Here is a 20950-nt window from a genome sequence, read left to right on the forward strand (position 1 = left end):
CAGAAACTCTCGCCCTTCCCGTTCCTGGCCTTACGGGTCTATACGGTGCAGCTCTTGGGTGGCAGGATGCCTGTTCCTCTCTGTGTGCCACACCCTTAGCGGGAGCTTAGTACATGGAGTAACCAGGAATTAGCCCAGAGCAGTATTTTGTGGCTGAGCTGTAAACCCCCGAAAAGAGAGGATGATGGTGGAAATGCTGACGGCTTTTCGGTATAAGTGCACAAAACAGCACTGCTCTCATTTTCCAGTCTGGTTTCTATGGCTCCGGTGTGCGATGCATAAGTGAGACCACATGTTCCTAGGTTACAGGATCTGCTGTGACTGGAGTGAAAAGTGACTGAGTTAGCACTTTCCCTTCACAGGGTAACTTGGCACCTTCCGGGGGGACTTCGTAAAGGGTTATGCCACAACTGCAGTATCTCTGGCCAGCTTCCTCTTTGATGTGGATTCCCAGGTATCCGAGAACCTGGAGGCCCAAAGGATGGACTAGGAGTTAAGGCACGACCTGGCACTTGGAAGCATTGGGGTTCAAATCCCACCTGATTATCGTGCGCACTGTGGTAGCACCTAGGTGCTGTACAAACACAGGACAAAAAGACCTTCCCTGCCCCAGGAATCATCTCTGCCACAGACGCTCTATGTGACCATAGGTTTCCATTTGTAATGATAATGCTTCCTCACCTCACTTGAGTGACGTGAGGACAAATTGATCGAGGATAGTGCGGTGCTTAGATGCTACAGAGGTGAGGAGGCCCAATACGTACCTCGGGAGAAACCATGTTCCCTAGCAGCTCCAGCCCCGTTCTACAAGGCTGCTGGGCAAAGCCCATTTTGACCCATTCTCCCATATTTTAGTAGTGAAATTGTTCAGCGTGTCCTGTCGCTGTGGGAACACAGGCCTCTGAGCTCTTTCCAACTACTGTGTCCTTTGGCAGATTGATTTGTGTAAGATGTGCTGGCTCTTCTCATGCACACGTACTCACTAGCCTAAAAATATGCTAATCAATACGGGATATAAGGCAATTGTGTCTCCTGTACAAAGCATGTACGGGGGGAGAGATAGCTCAGTGGTTTGAGGACTAGCCTACTAAACCCAGGGTTGTGAGTTCAATCCTTGAGGGGGCCAGCTAGGGCTCTGGGGCAAAAAAAATAGTTGGGGATTGGTTCTGCTCTGAGCAGGGGGTTGGACTAGATGACCTCCTGAGGTCCCTTCCAACCCTGATATTCTGTGATTCAATTCTACGATTCATGCCCACAGCAAGCGGTGCCTCACGTTACCAGAGCTCTTTCATTAAACATGCAGAGGCTAGGGATTCTGGCAGGCTTCTTGGTTGGGTGCCCTTACCCACAAGTGCCATTAGCTTCAATAAGCAGCAGGATTGAACTGCAGCGCTGCCCCAGCATCCAGGCCCAGAGGGCCCCGACATTACTGTTAGGCCTGGGAAGGGCTCGCTGGGGACAAGCTCAAGTTCTTTTGCTCCAAGCTCAGGGGTGTGGATGGGATTTTAATGATTTTAATTTCATGTTTTAATGAAACCTTCCTCTCTGCTCCAGCACCACAGACATTTTCCCCACCTTGGTGTCCCTGGCAAAGGCAAGCCTGCCTCCCAACAGGCGCTTTGATGGTTCAGACATGTCTGAGATTCTCTTCGGGCAGTCGCACCAAGGGCACAAGGTATGTAGTGGACTCTCTTCAACGTTCAGCTGCAGGGGGAGTTACAAACACCACTTCATTGAGGGTTAATTGTTCCTTGTGCATGCGAGCATTACCATCGGTGCAGTCACGGTGGGAATGCTGCTGTAGACAGACTGACGCCACTTTAACCACTGTGTCATGTGGGCATGCACTGGTACAATGGTGGGAAATTCTACCTTGGTCACAGCTTCCTTAGGGGTGTGGTTTGACTGGCCGGGTGCAGTGGAGTGCAGAGGGCTAGTTAGGGAATGAACAGTAGATTCATGATGCTATCTCCCAGACTCCCTTCCCAGCTCATTTTGAGGTCTTACATAAATTGGTTCTGATGGGTCTCAGGTCTGACATCACATGACAGGACTCCATATTACCAACTGCCCAACATTACTTGGCATCATTCAAGAGAGATCTGAAGTTGAGCTAGCCTGGAATCTGAGTTGCCTGTTCACTCAAGACAGAGTGGTCTCTTCAGGGCACTGCTGAGATTGCCGGGAGCTGGTGGAAGGGTTGGAGAAGAATATCCGATGGCTTGATTTTATTTGTAGTACACAATAGTAGCACCGAGAGGTCTCAACTGAGATTCCAGGCATTATACAGACACACAGTAAGATACAGTCGCTGCCCCCAAGAGCTTATCATGTAAGTAGACAAGAGAGACCAACGTGAGAGGCGATAGTGGACTTGCTTGAAGTCACACAGCGCATTAGTGGACAAGCCAGAAATAGAACCCAGGTCTCCTGGCTCCCAAGCCCGGCTACCGACTGGACCACACTCCATTAGCAGCAAGATGGCAGTTACAAATTAACCTTACCAGATTTGGAACTGCACATTTCTGTGGGCTCCTCTGGCATTTCCCAGCTTGGCCAGAATGTCACAGACTGGATTTCATGGCAGAGGTGAGGTGGGGCGGGGCAAGGCAGGGTAGAAAAGATTTTTTAAAAAGAGGAGTTAAAACTTGATTTGTAAGCTGAGCAGCTCGGTTAGCGGGAGTGTGTGGCCCATCAATGTGGCATTACAGGCCAACGTGCACCTGTCCTGCTGGACAGCACTCACCTGGCTCCATGTGTCACTGGAGTCATCGGGAGCTGCGTGTGAGTATCCGAGAACCAGAACTTGGCCCTTGACCCATTCCTTTTATGCTTTGTAGTTGACCTGTCAGATCTTTCTCCCTGTGCATTTCATAGCTGAGATGCAGTGACAAGAACACCATCCCGTTTGGTATTTGGGTCTCTGTAGCACTAGAATTAGAGATAAATAAAAATCCCAGGCACTTGAAGCCAGTAGCGTGTCTGTCTTGATTTGACAAACAGGGTCATGATTAAGCTCTTATTTGTTCTGAGCCCTGGCTTGAACAACATGCCCATTATCAATTTGTAAGTAGGGCAGCCAGTCCCGTATCCTGCAGCTTTCAGTCCACATGACAATAGGACCTACTCACAGCTCCCTAACGCATGAGAAATGCAGTTAGCAGGACAGCCATTACACGGACACATTTTCAGAGCGTTACACAAGATTTTGGCTGCAGGACTCCAATGGCCTTTAATGAGCATCCCACATCTAAAATCTTGCGCTTTGCTTTGAAAGTCTGCCCTGCTGGGAGCATCTCAATCTGGCTCCCAGTAGGGCTTTTGGATTTGCTCTCCGAGTCCATTGCGTGTTTGGTATTTAATATTTTTTATGGAACCCTTTGTTGAATCCTAAGATAAACGACGGAGGTGGGGGAGATATGGCGAAAGCCCATTTGGCTGTGTGCGTTTTGATGGACCTTATTATAATCAGTTTGTAGTGATGGCCACTGTGAAACACTACAGTTAGCAGAGCATGTCCAGTACTTAAGCAATAGTCAGGGAATTAACCATCTTGAGCGGTTCTTCGCCCAACAGTGGCTGAAAGCCTCCAGGCAATTCCAGAGAAATATAATAGCCATGATAGATGAGCCTGGGCTTGGAGATCTGCTAGCAGAGCTGCCAGGTTCCATCATGGGAATTTCCAAAAGTGTGGGGAGAGGAAATTGAAGGGGGCGTAAGAGGCTGCGGGCGGGTCACAAAGAAGAAATGGTAGACAGGCAGTCCATAGTGGGTCAGGGGAACCACAGACTGCAGGGCAATAGAAAATGTAGTGCTGGCTCAGGGTAGCAGTGCTGCAGGACAACAGAGAGTGCGGTGCTGGCTTGGGGGTAATACAGAGCACCCTGCTGGGTCGGGGCAGCGGCACTGGGCCTGCTGGCTACTGGGCAGTGCTACAGAGAAGTGCCCGGGAATGTTGGCACCCGAAGGAATAAGTTACATTTTGACCTTAAGCCCTAGATTGTCATAACAGCAACAAATATTGAAAGGTTGCATTGGGTACTAATGTAGTTTGACTGTTGTCTCCCGTTTACCGCCACTAGAGCTCTGATGTGCCCCGTCTGTGGTTACTCACTGATTAATTACTCACTCCTGCCTCAAACCACTTGTGTTCCTGAGAGAGCCTGCGGACTCCTAGCCATTCCGGACAGGAAATTGGGATGGGCTGGGAAACTGTTGTGTTTTCAGCTCCTTTCCCTGCCTGCACAGGGCTGGCCCCTATGCTGCATTTTGCTGTGCTTTGTCCTGCCCTGTTCTGAATATCCCCACGGAGACTTGTGTCTTTTGACCACTCCCTTAAAGGTGAGCAGGCTTTGTAATTCTCCCCGGAGGATCATAGGGGGTGAATTAACCCTGTCAGGGCCAGACCCTCCCTGGGTTTAGGAAACTGTTTGGTTAAATGTGGGGCAAACAGTAGCTTGCTATTTCTAGGACAAGGACAACCTTTCAGCCAGTTTGGGGCTCAGCTCCCTGCCTTTTGTAACCAGGGAATGCTGTTGCCATATCCAGTGTGTTCTCTGCCTGCGAGCTAGACCCTGGTGCACTCCTGAACCATAGTCCAAACCAGCAGCCTCACCAGATGTGTTTGAAGTTGCCTGGCTCCCCATCCTTCAGCCAGCTGAGACTTGAGTTGTTCCCGCCAACTTGATACCTTTGGTCTGGTGTGTGCTACGCCTTGCGGAGAGAGTCTGTCAAAGCAATCCAGCGCCTCGGAGCTTGTGCATTATATTCTAATAAGGGCACATCCATGGGTCAGCAATCACTTGGCCTTGTGCCTCCCAACACACTCACACTGGGGAGCCGATTGCATTTCTGCTGTACCTCCCTGCTGAGTGCATATAGCCAAGTACTTTGCAATGAGAATCTACTCCCTTTTATCTTGTATTTGTGAGCTAGTGATAGCAAAACTGCCTTTGATGTTACAGGCTTTTCCTTGACACAAATCCTCTCTGAACCAGTTCCTTTTTTTTTGCAGCATCTGATTTATGCACAGTTCTGGCAGCTGATTGGGGTGGTTGTTTTTATTTGGGAGGCAGTTTGCTGACTGCAATGGCTGTACATCTCCTCGCATTATCTCACTTAGCTAGCCTTTGCTTTCCACTCCAACAGCACCTGTATTCACTAGTAGTACCACCTATGCCGGCCCTGGAACTGCAGCCAGTGTCCTGTTTTGAATAAAGTTTGTTAGCAATAAAAACAAATCATACGAAATGTATCGTAAATACAAGCACCAGGCAAATAGGCTTTCTTCAGTAGATGAATGTCGAAGGAATGTTCCTGATACCTGCTCAGTAATAGAAACATACTAAGTAGTTTAGTTCAAACTTAAAATGATCAGTTTTTTTTTAAATAATAAAGTCATGAATCACTAGATAGGTAACATACCTAGTAGTAAAGCTTTGCAATTCTCTAGACTAGAGCCATTCATCAGAGGGCTTCAGTTAAGATGAGCCATTTACCTGTGCAGTAAGAATTGTAATAGACGTTTTAGAGATGAAAACAACAAGGAGTCCGGTGGCACCTTAAAGACTAACAGATTTATTTGGGCATAAGCTTTCGTGGGTAAAAAACCTCACTTCTACAGATGCATGGAGTGAGAATTACAGATATAGGCATAGATAGATGTGGCACATGAAGAGAAGGGAGTTACCTCACCTTTAGAGATGGTTAACCTGAGTATAACGATACCGGCAAACGTTTCCAGTGTAGACAAGGCCATATACTTGTAGAGCTTATTCCTCTTCCTGCATAGGAATAAGCTATACTGGTATATGGCACCTTTATACTGATGTGACGGCCTCCATGCTAGTCAGTGCACCACGTTCACGCCACCGCTATAGTTAAATCAGTACGACTTGTGTGTGTGTGTAGACGAGACCTAATTTTAAGCCTGTAAGGAGATCCACTGGGCTTGATTCTCATTTATGCTAAGGGATTGTCTGCACACTGGGGTAACGTGCTGACAGAGATGTGCTGTCTAAAACACACTAACGTGTTGCACATTAATTAGTCCATGTAGACCCTGCTGGTGCACTTTAACACAATGTTCTTTGGAACAGCACTACATTAAGCACACTAGGGAATCTTTAGTTCGCACCAGCAGGATCAATATGGAACAATTAATGCTGTACGTTAGTGCGCTTTAGAAATCACACCCCTGTACAGCGCATTATTCCACCATGAAGACAAGCCCTAAGGTTCTGGCACTCTCCTAAGCTGTCTACACTGCTGTTTATATCTGTGCTGGGGGGCTGTACTCTACACAGCACTATTAGGAGAGTGCAGTATAGGCTTGCTGCCTGATGGACTCCAGATCCTGGCCCTGAAGGGGTGGCCTTGGGTAAAGAATGTTCTGTTTGGTTGGGAAAGAAGAAAGGGCAGGGTAGATGAGAAACAGCATTTCTGTGACCTGCGCTGTCCCGAGGAGAAGGCTCGGAGTGCTGATTGGCTCCTCCTGAGGGGCTGTCACTTGTTTCTATTGTATTTTACTGAAATAGCAGCTCTTCAACAACATATTTTTCTGTCTCCCCTTCGTGCTCTTTTCTTCAGACAGGCTGGGGCCTGCAAAAGACCAGCATTAATCAGCATTCCAGAGCCTGAGCGCTAAAGCTCTCCTGGTAACAGCGTTCCAAGGGCGGCTTAGCAGAACCAGAAAGGCTGACTGTGAGGATTTGGAGCACTCGTAAGCAGTTTAATATAAAGGCTCCAATGATGGTACCCAGCCAGGCAGGATACCATGGCGATGAGGGCCACAGAAATACCTAGAGGTCATGGTAATCCCAGCTCCTGAGGCTGCTCGGAGAGCCGTGGGCTGGAAGGATGCTAGATCCTATGAGCATCTACACTTCCCCCTGCATCTCTGGGGAGATTGTTGCTTTTGTGTCGGTTCTATGATGACACCAACTGAGCTGCTAGGATAGCAGGAGCTTGTGCTGGAGGCTAGCTTCACTGCACTGCTCCTGTTTTCCCCTTCCCACCTACCAGAACCTTTTCCAACCAGCAGGTCTGGCTACTCGGGGGGTTTGTGGGGGTAGGTTTGTTCTCAGCTCTGCTGCTGAGTCACTGTGTGACCTTGGGAGGTTGCTTAGCCTCACCGTGCCTCAGTTTCTCCTGTGTAAAATGTCATCAGTAATTGTTTGTCAGACACTTTGAGATCTTTGCCTGAAAGGTGCCAGATATGGGCAGAGTATACCATCTCCATGGGAGTCCTGTAGGACATGAAATCAGGCCTGCCTGCTTTGAGCTCCAGTATGTGCAAACTTCTCAGCTATAGATAGTAAAAAAGAGGCAGCTATTCTACCTCACTGCTACCTGCCCTGAGAACGACACACCAGCTGTAAAGCATGTTGTTTGAAGAAGCTCCCCATTGACAATGTTGTCTCAAAGTGCCACTATGTGGTCTCCTTTCCCTTTTTTGGGACACGAGGGCAGACGCCTCGCTGGTGTGTTATAGCTCTATGAACCTCTGGGATGGCTTCTCGCTCCATAAAACCCCTTCAAGCTGGGACAATAAGGGCTTTTGCAAAGAGAAGACCAGACGTTGAGTCAAAGGGAGTTAAACACACTGAGTAGACACTGCCCAGTCAGACCCAGTCTCTGTTATATTCTCCACCTGGAACCTGCATACGAAAATGTTAAGATCCTGCTTTTTCCTCGGGGGTGGGGTGGGGAGAGGAATATAGTAGCCAATCTCTGAAAATGGAAAAATGTTCTCAAGGTTAATTTTTAGTTTGAATATGGGGGCCGTGCTGCCTGCCCACACAAGCCTGAGAGTGCTGGTTCCCCACCCCCTACCCCGCCATGTTGTACGGTCCGGTGACAGCGGGAACACCTGCTAAGTAATCGGCTCGCTGATCAGCTGTGAACGTTGCTGCTAAACTTGGCGCGACAGCTGCCTCCATCTCCAGCAGATGTTTCTAATTTTTAGCCCAACGGAAACTTTATGAATCACTTCAACTCCTTCCCAGGGAGGAAACCTCTTGTGATTCATCCCCCTCTGGGACCGCGGGGTTCCAAGCGGAGATTATCTGACAGACTGGCCCACCAAGCTCACTTGGCTCTGTCATTTTATTTTGCCTCCAGGGGACCATCCAGTACGGATTCAGGGTGTCATAAAGATTGAACTAGACATAATCCACCCCACCCCCCTCTCACTCCTTGTCACCTTAAACTCCCCTTAATGCGTCTCTCTGTGTTTGTGAAGGGAGACTTCCTTACAATGGAATGAGTGACTCAGTGGAGATGAACTGTGTTCCAGGGCATGATTTCAGAGTACAGCCTCTGCTTCACAAGAGACATGAAGTCATTATGAACTTGTGGCTTGGTTGCTGGCCCTACAGAGCTGTAAAGGTCTCTTAGATGTCCCTGCCACTAGCTGAGCTGTAATAATAGCAGGAAGGACCAGAATGCTCCTGGTTCTCATAGAGTCAGACTGGAGAGGGTTCACAGGGAAAGTTACAGTAGAACATAGGGTGACCAGATGTCCCGATTTTATAGAGACAATCCCGATTTTTGGGTCTTTCTTATTTCCTATTACCCCCCACTCCCTGTCCCCATTTTTCACATTTGCTGTCTGGTCACCCTAGTAGAACATGAGCTTGTGTTTGCTAAACACATTCCATTCGCTAGCCCCAAATGTTCTGCCGCTCCTCTCCGAAAGGCCTTGGTACTAGATAGTCCGGTTCATGGAACGGGGCTGGTATCGGAGCAGAAAACTCAGAGTAGTTAACTTTAGTGGCATGAAACCAGGGCAGATTCTGTAGGACTGTATTGAAAACTAACAGCTGCATTGAGGCAGGGACAGAATGAGGTCGCTGTTAAAGGCGATCATGTTTTCAGCCAAGCAGGATTGATGCAGTGGGCGCAGGTTGCCCCGTTGAGTTGCAGCTTCGATCAGGTCCAGTTACACTGGTATTGTTGGAACACAGACAAGCTCACAGTAGGTCTTTAGTATGGTGCCATTGCCTAAAGAAACAGAAGTACGTTAGCAACCCTTCCAAGGAGCTGCTACATTCCGGCTCGTCATATTCATTCTAGCATTGACACCCTGTTAATGACGAGATGGGAAAACACGAGTGATTGTTATAAACAGGCAAAGTGGTTGATCAGATCTCTAGTGCACAATTAGTGCCCGTCAGTTGTTCATCAGGGAAGGAAATGGACTCCAAGGGCCCTGCCTCAGGGAACAGGATATAAGAGAAAAGGCGAGAAAGGGTGAATAAAAAACATCTTAGGAACCAGACCCAGTGTCTTACCTTGGCAAGCAGATCTCTCACGGCATGACATAGGCAAGCCCTACTCTGTCACCAGGGGGTTGAAGCAAAGAAACATCAATGGCTCTTACTGCTCCATAGCAGAATTTTGCTTCCAAAGCACGCTTGAGCCTCAAGACTTGCAATCTGGTGGGGAAGCAGAATGCCTGCCTCTGCAAGCACAGCCTGGTCTCTGGGGCTGTGTCAGAGCTCAGGGCAGGAACAGATGAAATCTTACCTGGTATCCCCTAACTTGTTGCCTTCTTTTCTTCCTTTAGACGTTGTTTCACCCCAATAGTGGAGCAGCTGGAAAGGACGGAGAGATAAAAGCGCTACGGCTGGCACAATACAAGGCATTTTACACTACAGGTATAGTCTGTTTGAATTTAGGAAAAGCCCCTTATCCAAAGGCCTGGGTGCCCTGCGGGAGGGATTTAAAAATCCAGGCAGATTGGTACAAACAAGCACAAATCCAGGAGCCTCCCGCAAACCAGAAAATGAATCAAATCCTTGCCCCAGCCACGGGTCCCTCCCCTGCAGGCTTCGTGGCCCAGAGTTGGTGACCTTCAGGGCAGCTTCAGACCAAGGGGAGTGTGAATTCCAAAGCTGAGGATGCCTCCCAGAGAATGTGCTGACAGCAGCTTCCTCTCTCAGCCCCAGATTCAGCAAGGCCCCTAGGCACGCGGCTTCAGTGGGGCAAGCCATGTGCTTTAAGGTAGGCATATGCTGCAGTGCTTTTTTGAGTCAGGACCTGGAACGAGGGCTTTAGCTACAGCACCTCTGATGGTCACGACGACTGCTGGTGGTGACCTCTGGAGACAAAGCTGGGAAGCGGACACCCAGAGCACTTCCACAAAAGTTACAGAGGAAGGATCCTGATGTGAGAGGACTACAAGAGGAATGACATGCTCCTCTGCAGCCCTCTGGACATGCTTAGGTTCCCTTAACCTCAGCAGGTGGATGATTAAAATGGGACCCTCACCCCAACTTCAGAACTGCACACAATTCCACTGCTCCTGTTCATAGCATTTGGCTTTTTCTGAGGCATCTCCGATGTAGTTTGTAGCCCCTACAGAGCAGGTGCCTTCCCTGCCAGGGTCTCTGCTTACCAGCAGCATTGGACCGCCTCATGTTCCTCTTCATTTTGTTTCCTTTATTTTTAACCTTCGGTCATTTAGCCTTCTTGTGGCTATTCTTGTGTCTCTGTGTTGCCCTTTGCTTCTCGATTCCCTTTTAGAGCAGCCCACAAGACACCTTCCTATCCTCCCCTTGCCTGTAGAGCTTGCAAAAGCTATAATTTCATAACTGGGTCAAACTCGGGTCAGCCCATGCAAACCAATGCACAACCTTGCTGGAGGGTTTCCACCACAGCTGCAGTCTCCATTGGATTTACAGGGTTTCTGAGCTATAATTACTGAAGGCTGTCATGCTAGTACCGTTTGCCAGAGATCAGCAAGCCCTAGGACTGTCACTTCATATAACATAGCTCCCTGTCCTTCCTCTGGTGCGATTCCTAAAGAGCAGGCAGTCACGTTTACAGAGGTTTCCGATACAGCACCACTGCACAGTAAATGTGGCTAGGCAGGACTTTCCTTAGCCTATCACTGGAATAATCCAGGTAGAACTCAAAGCTTTTCCGTCTGCTGCTAGGTTGTTAAGCCATGTCCAGCAATGTGGAAGCAACTGTAGGTAGAAGAGGTTAGACCTACACTAGAAACTCACTGATCTCCTTTGCTTGTGAGTAACTCATTTGCCATAGTTATATCGGTTAGCCTAGGACCCTGGCACCCTTTGGTAACAGAAGTACCTGCTGCATGTGTTCAGGTTGCTACATCTGCTGGAAACTAATGACACTGCACCAGAGATGGCTGCCAGGGGACTTCAGAGTTTTTCTCTGGGTTTCCATTCCAGGCGGGGCGAAAGCCTGTGACGGAAGCATTGGGCTAGAAGAGCATCACCAACCGCCGCTCATTTTTAATCTGGATCAAGACATTCAAGAGCAGGTGCCTCTGGACGTGAAGGCTGGCGAGTATCAGGCTGTGCTACCTGCGATAACTGGGGCTCTGACAGACTTTCTTCAGGATATTGCAACAGACAACGTCTCAACAGCGGATTACTCCCACGATCCAGCAGCGACACCCTGCTGCAATCCACAGCACATAGTTTGCCGATGTCAGGTTAGCTGCTCTAGCTGTAACAGGGAGCCGTAGACAAGAGTTTCACACTGAGCAGGTCAGTCTGTGCCGTTCTAACTGTGCTGTTTGCAAATAAATCTGATGCCGTCTAGGCCAGCTCGAAGGACTAGCGTATCAGTGTGTAGCTACCGGCGGCACGGACAGCAGACGTGGTTCTCTTTGCAGAGTCTTTAGAACAGTGTAGCCACGTTGCATCCCTTTGAGACACTGAGTGGAATGTTCTGGAAAGATCACCTTCTCTGCTCCTGCATGAAGAGGGGATGAAGAGCTGGTAGATCTAGATCAGTAGTTCTCACACTACTTACCACTGTGGGCCACATCCAATACTACCTACCTGAATGGCCTGTATGGATGTCACATCAGCCACAGCTCTGTGCTGAATGGGCTGCAAACGGCCCGCAGGTTGAGAACCACTGATCTAGATTGGGGTTGGGGGGGCGGGGAGGAAGAAGGGGGAATGTTCTTCATGGGCTTGCTAGGTGACAGAGGTGGTTCTTGGGTCAAAGCCCTTGTCTATGGTATTGCCCCCTGCCTGTACCTTGGAGGAGAATTGCTATAAAAGATGAACCTGCATGTCACTTGCCCCTCTGTGATCTGAAACTGGCCTTGAAGGGGACATGATGTGAGGAGAGAGGATGAGCCCAGGGGAGCGTAGATGGGGAGGAAGGGGGCCCAGGAAGCAGTGGATTAAACCTTTGTACATATGGCCTTGGCCTATGTAGAGGCCCTGAGATCTGTTGGCTCAGACGGCCAGACACCCCCCACTATTCCTGGGGTGGTGAGGGGTAATCTTACCCCCTCTGACAGCACACGGTGGTCACTCCTGTCTCTAGGTGGATTTTTCCATCTAGGGTTAAACCAGTATGGAATTTACATGACACTGAGATGAAGACAGTGGCCCAGCTCTGTATCCTAGGGACAGGGGAATTGCAGGGAGAACTGACCTCCTCCTAGAGATTTAAACAGCTGACGACAAGTAGTAAGGCCAACCCCATCCTTGCCTCCCAGAATTTCTTACCATATTTACAAAAGGCTCCCGCTTAAAATAATGCCCTATACTTCCAGGGCAACTTGCGCCTCTGAGGATCTCACAGCACTTTGCCAAGATGGGCAAGTGTCAGCTCGACAGGATTCCTCTAGCACAGCATGCTGTCCTTGCCCTGGTATCAGGGCATTTGGGGGTGTGTGTGTGTGTGTGTGTGTGTGTGTGTGTGTGTGTGTGTGTGTGTGTGTGTGTGTGTGTGTGTGTGTGTGTGTGTGTGTGTGTAAAAGGGGCGGAGCCAGAGCATGATGCCCTCCTGCAATCTTGACCACTAAAGGAGCTCCTTGGGAGCTGTTATCTACTGGCACAAGGCAGCGCAGCCCAGAGACCAACCCGGTGCCTGGCAGTTCCCTGAATGGTGCTGGAAAGCCCCAATGCTCCCTCCTTTCCCAGGCTGTTCTGGCACATCTGGGCCATTATCTCCATGTTATAAATGGGGAATCCCAGGCAAAAGTTACGTGAATCCCCCAAGGTTGCAGCAGGTTAGCGTCACAGCAGCAAACAGAGACCACAGATCACACGTCCTGGACAACGCTCCTGAAGCCAGAAGGGGTTGGGCAGGGTTGTAAGTCAGTCCAGGTTCAGCAAGAGCAGCAGCCGTCTTGAGTCTCAATTCCCGTCTCTAACAACGATGCCCTTCGCTCCCAAAATCGTATTGTTTGAAACAAACAATAAATATTTATTTATTTAAACCAGTCAGCGGGCAGCTGAAGGCAACGGGCGACGATTCACAAACAGCAGAAACCAACACTAGGAGCAGTTCCACTAATAAACCTGAATCAAGACTGACATCCGCAGGGCCCCCCAGAGAACAGCAAGAACTCCCACACCGAGCAGCCACTGACATATGACGACTTTATTACTAGTCTTCTGGTAGAGCTCAAACATAATAAATGGGGAGATTTCCCCCTAATATCACTGCAAAAATACTCTGCATGGATAAAATAGTATGTATATACTGTACAAAGACATAGTTTAATAGACTTTATACACATAAAACAGCATAAATTAGAAAAGGGAAACCGATGTATAGAAAATTCAGGTTACATACAAATCTGGTCAGGTTAGCATTTACAACGGGGTTTTAATGTCTCCTTTGTTAAATATAGCACTGTGCATGCAGTACATTTATACCACTCCCATATCCCATGTCAAACACAGGGCCAGAGGGGTGAGGTAACTACTTGAACATACTGTTGTAAAAGCAATGCAGCACCTCTGGTTATTCGCCCTGTTGTAGGCACCCACAAATCCGTTCTTCCACACTGCTGGGTTTTTCCAAACCACCTCCCAGCGCCTGTCCCGAATCCTGAGGTTGGCGTCTCATCATGACCTCTTCACTTTGCCCGGGTGATCTCCACGGCACAAGATTATCTACCAAAATCAAAACAGAACTGCCTTACTTTTCCCAGCAACAGGCCGTTAAGCAGGGTGCATCGCAGAAGGCTTTGCACACGTGCAGGGGAGAAGACGCCATGCAGTGTTTTACTTTCTGATCAATGGGAGTTGTGTTTGCCCTACATGTATAGGTTCGTGACAGTGTGTCCCTTATCCAGCTGCCATCGCATTCAGAACAGAGATTAAAAACAGACAAAGCATGCAGGCTACGTGTCAGCTCTTAACTCCAGTAACAGAATACAGCAGCTTCCTCAGGACACAGGCAGGAAATACACAATGGCAAGGACTTTTAACTAGCTACTTCATACTAGCACCGCACACAAGCCACAACAAGGGGACCAAAGATCTCTGGGCAAGAACCTCACCTTCTTATGGAAAAACCTGGGGTGGGGCTGTGCTCCCCCACCCGCTACCCTCAGAAGGGTTCTTCTGCTCTATGGAGACTCCACCCAGCAGCTAATGTGTTCTGGGTGTCAGTGCACAGATGCCTGCTGGGCTAGATCATCCCCCAGCTCCTACTACAACGACCTCCATCTTGGGCTGAGTTGCAGAGACATTGAACGCTAGAAGGTGCAAAATGCCAGCCATACTTCCATAGAAGCTTCCCACCAAGAAGGAGCATTATTAACAGACAGTTCCACAGAGGCACTTTTGCTCTTTGTTATCGCAGGTAGCAACTATAAAGAAATATAGCCCAAAATTCATAGTAGTGCCGAATGTCTACGTAGCAGAGTTAGTATGATCAAAACGACGGAAGGCCAACATTGAAAACAAACACCGTGACCTAGGCAAGCACTGGTAACATGCAACACAAGCGTGGCTGCAATAATTTTCACTTCGGGCGTACCAAAATATCAGTTGTTTAGACAGCTTGGAACCGGTGGTAAATAATGCTTTCGGCACCAATCCTCAGCAGTATCTCCACCTACTTTGGCATAGCAAGGCTGATCAATACAAGGCTCCCTGTTTTAATTATAGGTAAGTTCTGTTCCTTGGCAACAGGGTCCTAGCTCACTGCAAACTTACCTAGTGCATAGCTCTCACCTGCACCTGTTGCTAAGCCGTTCCTGGTTTACACGGCTGCAATGTCACCTTTATTCTGCCCTAGGGACTAAGCTACTTTGTGCTAAGCAAGGTTTGTTAACTCTCTGATGATCATGATTAGACCTTCATCCACAACTCACGCTAAGTACACTGCGTCCATTACAGGAAGCTCTTTTCTAGCACTGAATTGACTCAAATGAAGCCTGAAGCTAGTAAAGTAAAGACACAGGGAAATACCGACTGCAACAGGCTTTCGAACCAGCCTCTTCCTTATTGGCCATGCAGGAATACTGGGGTGTGTATTGCAATGGGCAAACATTCACCAAAGCCTCTAAGAGCCGCTCAGGAATGCAAATTGCAGCAAACAGGTGGTAGGTGGCTATGGCCCATTGTAAGGATCTGTTTTCTCACTGCTATTGACCATGCTCGTTGCTGGGCATGCACACAGGAGCCATATGCTCACAGCGGCAGCAGTGTGCTTCAGCTGCCCGCCCTTTTGTACTGGCCACTCAAGTGTCGTTACATCTGGAGGTAACAGAACCAAAGGTCCTGAGCATGGAAGCCATTTTAAAGGCTCCTTTTGCATTTCAGTCCCAAGCCCTGGGTTCCATCAAATAACTGATCGCTCTGCAATCTCTAGCCGGAGATCAGAAAACGTCTCTGATGAAATTCCCTCTTGCTATCAGGCTCCATCTTAACATTCCGGATACGAGAGTCTTTGGTTCTCAGCACGTGTAGAAGAATCCACCAGAATGTAACCGCGCGTGACACCCCTGCATTAGAGCTCTGTAGGCGGGCTTTACATTCTGCACAGATCCTCTTTCCTGTTGCATTCTGTGGGCCTTTGCAGAGATTTCTATGGCATGTATATTTCATTTCGATTGAAACTGCTCTATAGGTTTCATCCTTCTCGCTAATAAATGCTTGCTCAATCCTATAGGACTCGTCCATAAAACCTCATGACCACACTATCGCTTTAGAACATTCAGAAAACCACCTAGTGATCATGGTGTCCTGAAGAAGCTGCAATGAATTCTGAAAGGCTACTTCGGATAGGTGGCCAAAATCACATCAGCATTAAACTCAGGTGTAAAGTGAATAAATCAACAATTACTAAGGCTCCTGGAAAGCTCCTATGGAATACTGACTGCCATATATCAGATCACTAGCATAGGTAAGCAGAAGTCACAGCTGGAATTTGTGACCAGGCCAGAACCACGTGAACATTTAAAACTGGACCTGTACATAGAATAAATAATGTGGGTTCATTCCTCCCCTCCCAGGATTTCTGGTCCTCCCAGCAAGTCAGCATTCTGCAGGGATCAAGTATTGACTTCAGTGCTTTCTTCTCGAGACATCAATCTTAGGGAACTCTGCTGCCAGCCGTTACTGTAGTATCTGTGCTATTGATTTTATGAGGAAAATGCTAAGTCCCTAAGTGGACTTCACAGAATCAAGTCCACTCCTATCACTGAAAGTGAAATAGGTGATTAACCTTGTTCTCCAAGTCACTACCAGTTTCAATAGCTCCCAGCAACATGGGTATCATCCAAACAACTTCTAGTTGCGGTTAGATTTTAAAATCAACACAGGTCCTCAGGCTTTTTATCTCCTCCTCTCACTGAGATCTGGCCTGGCCCTTCCCTTGTTACGTTAAGTGGCACCTTTCTATTGCCAGCAACAGGCTCTGGGTCAGATCCAAGCTATGGCACCTTTAATACTAATGATTTAGTCACATTAAGCAGTGATTGAATTCAGTAGAAGGAAGAGTATTTAAAAACCAGAGGAACTACAGGATACTACTGTATGTTGCTCCTTCCACAAAATTGTGTCCAAATACAAAGCGTAACGAGTCGAGCTGGCTGGGTGGGGACAATTCCACTTTGCAACAACTCTCAAGGTTTCAGAATTTGTTTTTGTTCCAAACCCTTTCAAGCGTTTTCTGGAAACAGAAATGGGTTGAAATATCTGTTTTCAGATTGGAAAGATCAGGCTTTGATTCTGATCTCTAGTCAAAAGTGACCAGTGTCTCCACCCTGGAGCCCAGAAACCTCTCTGTTGAAAACCTCGTCAAAATCAATACATCTCCAAACATCAAAGTGTTCCAACCAGCCTTACTTATAAGCAGCACAGTGTAAGTAAATGCTGCACTAGCAACTGGAAACTTCAGCAGCAAGGAGGAAAAACAAAGTTCTAAGTCCAAATGCTTCATCTGGAAGCTCCTACTGCTAGGTCACGGCAGAGCGGCCTGTTTTGGGAAGTAAGTCACACACGTAAGTTGTTCTGTCAAGTTAATTACAGCACAAGGTTTTGACAGATCAAAGTCCATTTAATAAAGGGCCTGTTGGTGGACAGCAGGGGTTTTGGGCTGCTTTCATACAATCCAATCACAGCAGGCAAACGCACGTCAGCATATCCGCTCAGCTCAGCTCCTGCTTGTTGGCACTTGCTTGTCCCTAGGACACACACTCAAGTGCAGGTTTCTTGGAAACAAGCACAGGAAGTGTGTGTGGGCTCCACTCTTTCTAGAACCCCAGGGGTTCAGCACCCCAGGGGTCAATATGGAATGATTAAAGGGGAAACACTTCAAACTAAATACCCTGAATAGGAAGCCAATGGGGAAGAGAGAAAACGGTCATGCCAGGTTTCAAATCAATTATGTTGCAGACAACGGAAGGGAACTATATAATCCATGGCCGTGTCATGCCCAGTTCTGAACTAAAGCAGTGAGTTTCATGAGTTCTGCAGCTGGCTAACTTGCTTTTATATAGCCCTCTACAGCAGTAGATCTCAACGTGCTTTAGAGTATCACTAAACCCTAAGGAGTCCGGTGGCACCTTAAAGTCTAACAGATTTATTTGGGCATAAGCTTTCATGGGTAACAAAACCTCACTTCTTCACTGTCTTTCAGACAGCCCCCCCAACCTGAAGCAAATACTCACCAGCAACTACACATCACAGAAACACTAACCCAGGAACCAATCCCTGTAGCAAACCTCATTGCCTACTCTGTCCCCGTATCTACTCTAGCGACACCATCAGAGGACCCAACCACACTATCACCTGCATGTCTACGAATGTGATATATGCCATCATGTGCCAGCAATGTCCCTCTGTTATGTACATTGGCCAAACCGAACAGTCTCTACGTAAAAGAATAAATGGACGCAAATCCGACATCAGGAATGGTAACATACAAAAGCTAGTAGGTGAACACTTCAACCTCCCTGGACATTCTATAACAGATTTAAAAGTAGCTATACTTCACCAAAAAAACTTCAGAAACAGACTTCAACAAGAAATAGCAGAACTAAAATTTATTTGCAAATTTAACACCATTAATTTGGGCTTGAATAGGGCCTGGGAGTGGCTGGCTCATTACAGAAGCAGCTTTGCCTCTCCTGGAATTGACACCTCCTCATCTATTACTGGGAGTGGACCACATCCACCCTGATTGAATTGGCCCTGTGTTGACAGTGCCAATTCGATCAGGTTCTCCACTTGTGAGGTAACTCCCTTCTTTTCATGTCAGTATATAATGCCTGCATCTGTAACTTTCACTCCATGCATCTGAAGAAGTGAGGTTTATTACCCACGAAAGCTTATGCCCAAATAAATCTGTTAGTCTTTAAGGTGCCACTGGACTCCTTGTTGTTTTTGTGGATACAGACTAACACGGCTACCCTCGATACTTGACACTAAACCCTAATCAACTTTGAAAATCTCAGGACGTGACCCACAATTGGTGGCTGAGACCCTAAGGGCACGGCTACACTCGAAACTCCAAAGCGCTGCCGCCGGAGCGCTCCCGTGGCAGTGCTTTGAAGTGTGAGTGTGGTCGTGGCACCAGCGCTGGGAGAGCTCTCTCCCAACGCTGCAGGTACTCCACCTCCCCGAGGGGATTAGCTTACAGCGCTGTAACTTGCTGCGCTCAGGGGGGTGTTTTCACCCCCCTGAGCGAGAAACTTGCAGCGCTGTAAAGTGCCAGTGTAGCCTTAGCCTAAGATAGTTTTTACTTGGTCCTTACTCAGGCAAAACATCCACTGAAGATGGGTGAGGACTGAGTAAAGGGCTCAAGATTCTGTCCACGGTAAACTGCCGCAACAGTTTAGTCAAGTCAAAGTGTCCTGGTGTATTAGTGTGTTACCATTATGGAGAGGCTGCTAACTACTAGAAATTATTACTGCAGGTAATCAACATCTGCCCTCTCCAGTGTTAAGCAAACAACATGGTAAGTGTTTGGATACTAGATCACAGAGCTGGAGAGACACTGCCAGGTTCAAAGTCAGTTTTAAAAAGCAAAAATGTCCTTACCTCTGGTGACTAATGCTGAGGATTGTTAAAAGACTGGAAATGGATTTTAAATTCTAGTACGCTTGTCCCCATTTGGGCTGGAGGGTTGGGCTTTTTCCAGAGGCGGCAGAAACTCACTGTGAATTGGGGGCGTGGGGCAGCGGCTCAGAGGTGCTCTACATGGGGAGCAGGGGGAAGTCAAGGCCAGTGCGGGGAAGTTGAGGGGTCAGGTAAAGATTGGGGAGTGGGATGGGTGCTCTGCACAGGGAGCTACTCAGACTCAACGGTGTGTGCGCGTGGTGTGTTCCTGCCTGGGTCCTGCTCTCATCTGCTTCCCTCCCTACCACCCGTCATGCATGTGTGCATGGTATAGAGAATGCCCTGCCAGGGTAGAAGCACACATCAGCCTCACCCCCCACCCAATATTTCCATTGTGGAGGCGTTAGCCCCCTTTGCCCCTCTGATTCCGCAGCCCCTGGGACTTTTTGCATTTCACTCAGCTTGGGAATGAAAAGATGGCTCACTTTTACTTTTGTTCTGGTCACTTCAGGTTGCAGCTGCACCAGCCCAACGCTGGGATATGTTTGCACTGAAAATACTACTTGGGGGGGGAATAATTTTTTTGTTAAAAATGCTGCCGTCGTCGCAGTTAAAGCTATTTCTATTAATATGAGAGACGGGCTCAAGATTTAAAGGTCAGATCCAGATTCAAACTTCACCCACATTTGTAGGTGCTTAATTTCTGGGAATTTGCTTAGCCCTCTCTCTAATTAACGTTAGGATTTGTAGGCTGAACCCCCATCCCTAGCGGCCACAGCTGTGGGCATAAACTACCTGGCGGTGTCCCTGTAACATAGTTGTTATAGGCTTGATAATGGATCGGGGCACATTAGAGAAAGGGAACATCATCTTTTCTGTAAGAAGTTAATACTTTCTTCTTAGCATGAGGGCTGTACTGCCGTTTTAGGGACTCCTAATGCTCACAGGAGGGAATTCATTCTCGTCATCGAGACGCACTGGTCCGGTTGCAAATTCGTGCTCTGGGATAACCTCTCCTCGCAGGGCACCCCCATCTTCTGAGTAACCTGTAGAAACAAAGAAAGGCAAAAGACTAAGGACAAATGAATCCAAGAAGCTCAGAGCTGAACAGGTAGAGACACCATCTTCTCACTGCATTTGAGCTCAGAGCTGCAGTTTGACAAAGTAGCCGGGGGACCGGGGGGTGTGGTCTTTGCCAGCAGTAGCCTGGGGAACAGATTCAGGCATTAGCGTCTGCAAAATAAGTTTTCTGCTTCCCACCACAGGCAAACCAAGAGGGGCTTGGATAATTTGCTGCAGTAACTTTAACAGCCATGCAGAGATGAGTCATTCATACAGAAGACCTGGAAGAACTCAAAGATGTGGCATTTGTTTCTGTAGGATGCACGAAAGAAAGAGGCTTAACGAAGAAATCAGTTTCAACAGTAAACTAGATCTCATGCTATACAGACTAATGGCCAGGGAAATGATCACGCCAGCTTGTGTTCCCAAAGAGTGAAAGAGTTTAAACTGTAATAATGCTTTATTACTGTTTCACTGTCTTTTTGTTTCTTCAATTATTATGACAACCAAATAATCTAGCTTAAAGTACATTTGCACCTTGCAGCAATAAAAGGTAAAAGGACCTTTGTAGAGGACGTATTTCTGCT

The 20950-nt window shown here is 47.9% G+C and overlaps 2 protein-coding genes across 20 annotated transcripts in view; one reads left to right on the plus strand and one right to left on the minus strand.

Annotated features, from left to right (window-relative positions):
• ARSG (arylsulfatase G) overlaps nt 1-20926 on the plus strand; it is a 94345-nt gene extending 73419 nt beyond the window's left edge. For 9 of the 18 annotated variants that reach the window (XM_042840982.2, XM_042840988.2, XM_042840990.2 and 6 more), the window contains 4 exons: nt 1555-1675; nt 9569-9659; nt 11115-11522; nt 20567-20926. In XM_042840982.2, coding sequence (XP_042696916.2) covers nt 1555-1675; nt 9569-9659; nt 11115-11500 — 598 coding nt within the window. In that variant the 3' untranslated portion in view covers nt 11501-11522; nt 20567-20926. The remainder of the gene's footprint in view (nt 1-1554; nt 1676-9568; nt 9660-11114; nt 11523-20566) is intronic. The other 9 variants (XM_024104620.3, XM_065563689.1, XM_065563695.1 and 6 more) reach the window with 4 other exon arrangements.
• Nucleotides 13364-20950, minus strand: part of WIPI1 (WD repeat domain, phosphoinositide interacting 1) — a 34292-nt gene continuing 26705 nt past the window's right edge. For both annotated transcript variants that reach the window (XM_005282945.3, XM_065563698.1), the window contains exons 12-13: nt 20247-20347; nt 13364-13901 (exon numbers count right to left, since the gene is read on the minus strand). In XM_005282945.3, coding sequence (XP_005283002.2) covers nt 13854-13901; nt 20247-20347 — 149 coding nt within the window. In that variant the 3' untranslated portion in view covers nt 13364-13853. The remainder of the gene's footprint in view (nt 13902-20246; nt 20348-20950) is intronic.

Source organism: Chrysemys picta, chromosome 12 (assembly GCF_011386835.1).
Source record: "Chrysemys picta bellii isolate R12L10 chromosome 12, ASM1138683v2, whole genome shotgun sequence".
Classification (NCBI taxonomy): domain Eukaryota; kingdom Metazoa; phylum Chordata; order Testudines; family Emydidae; genus Chrysemys; species Chrysemys picta.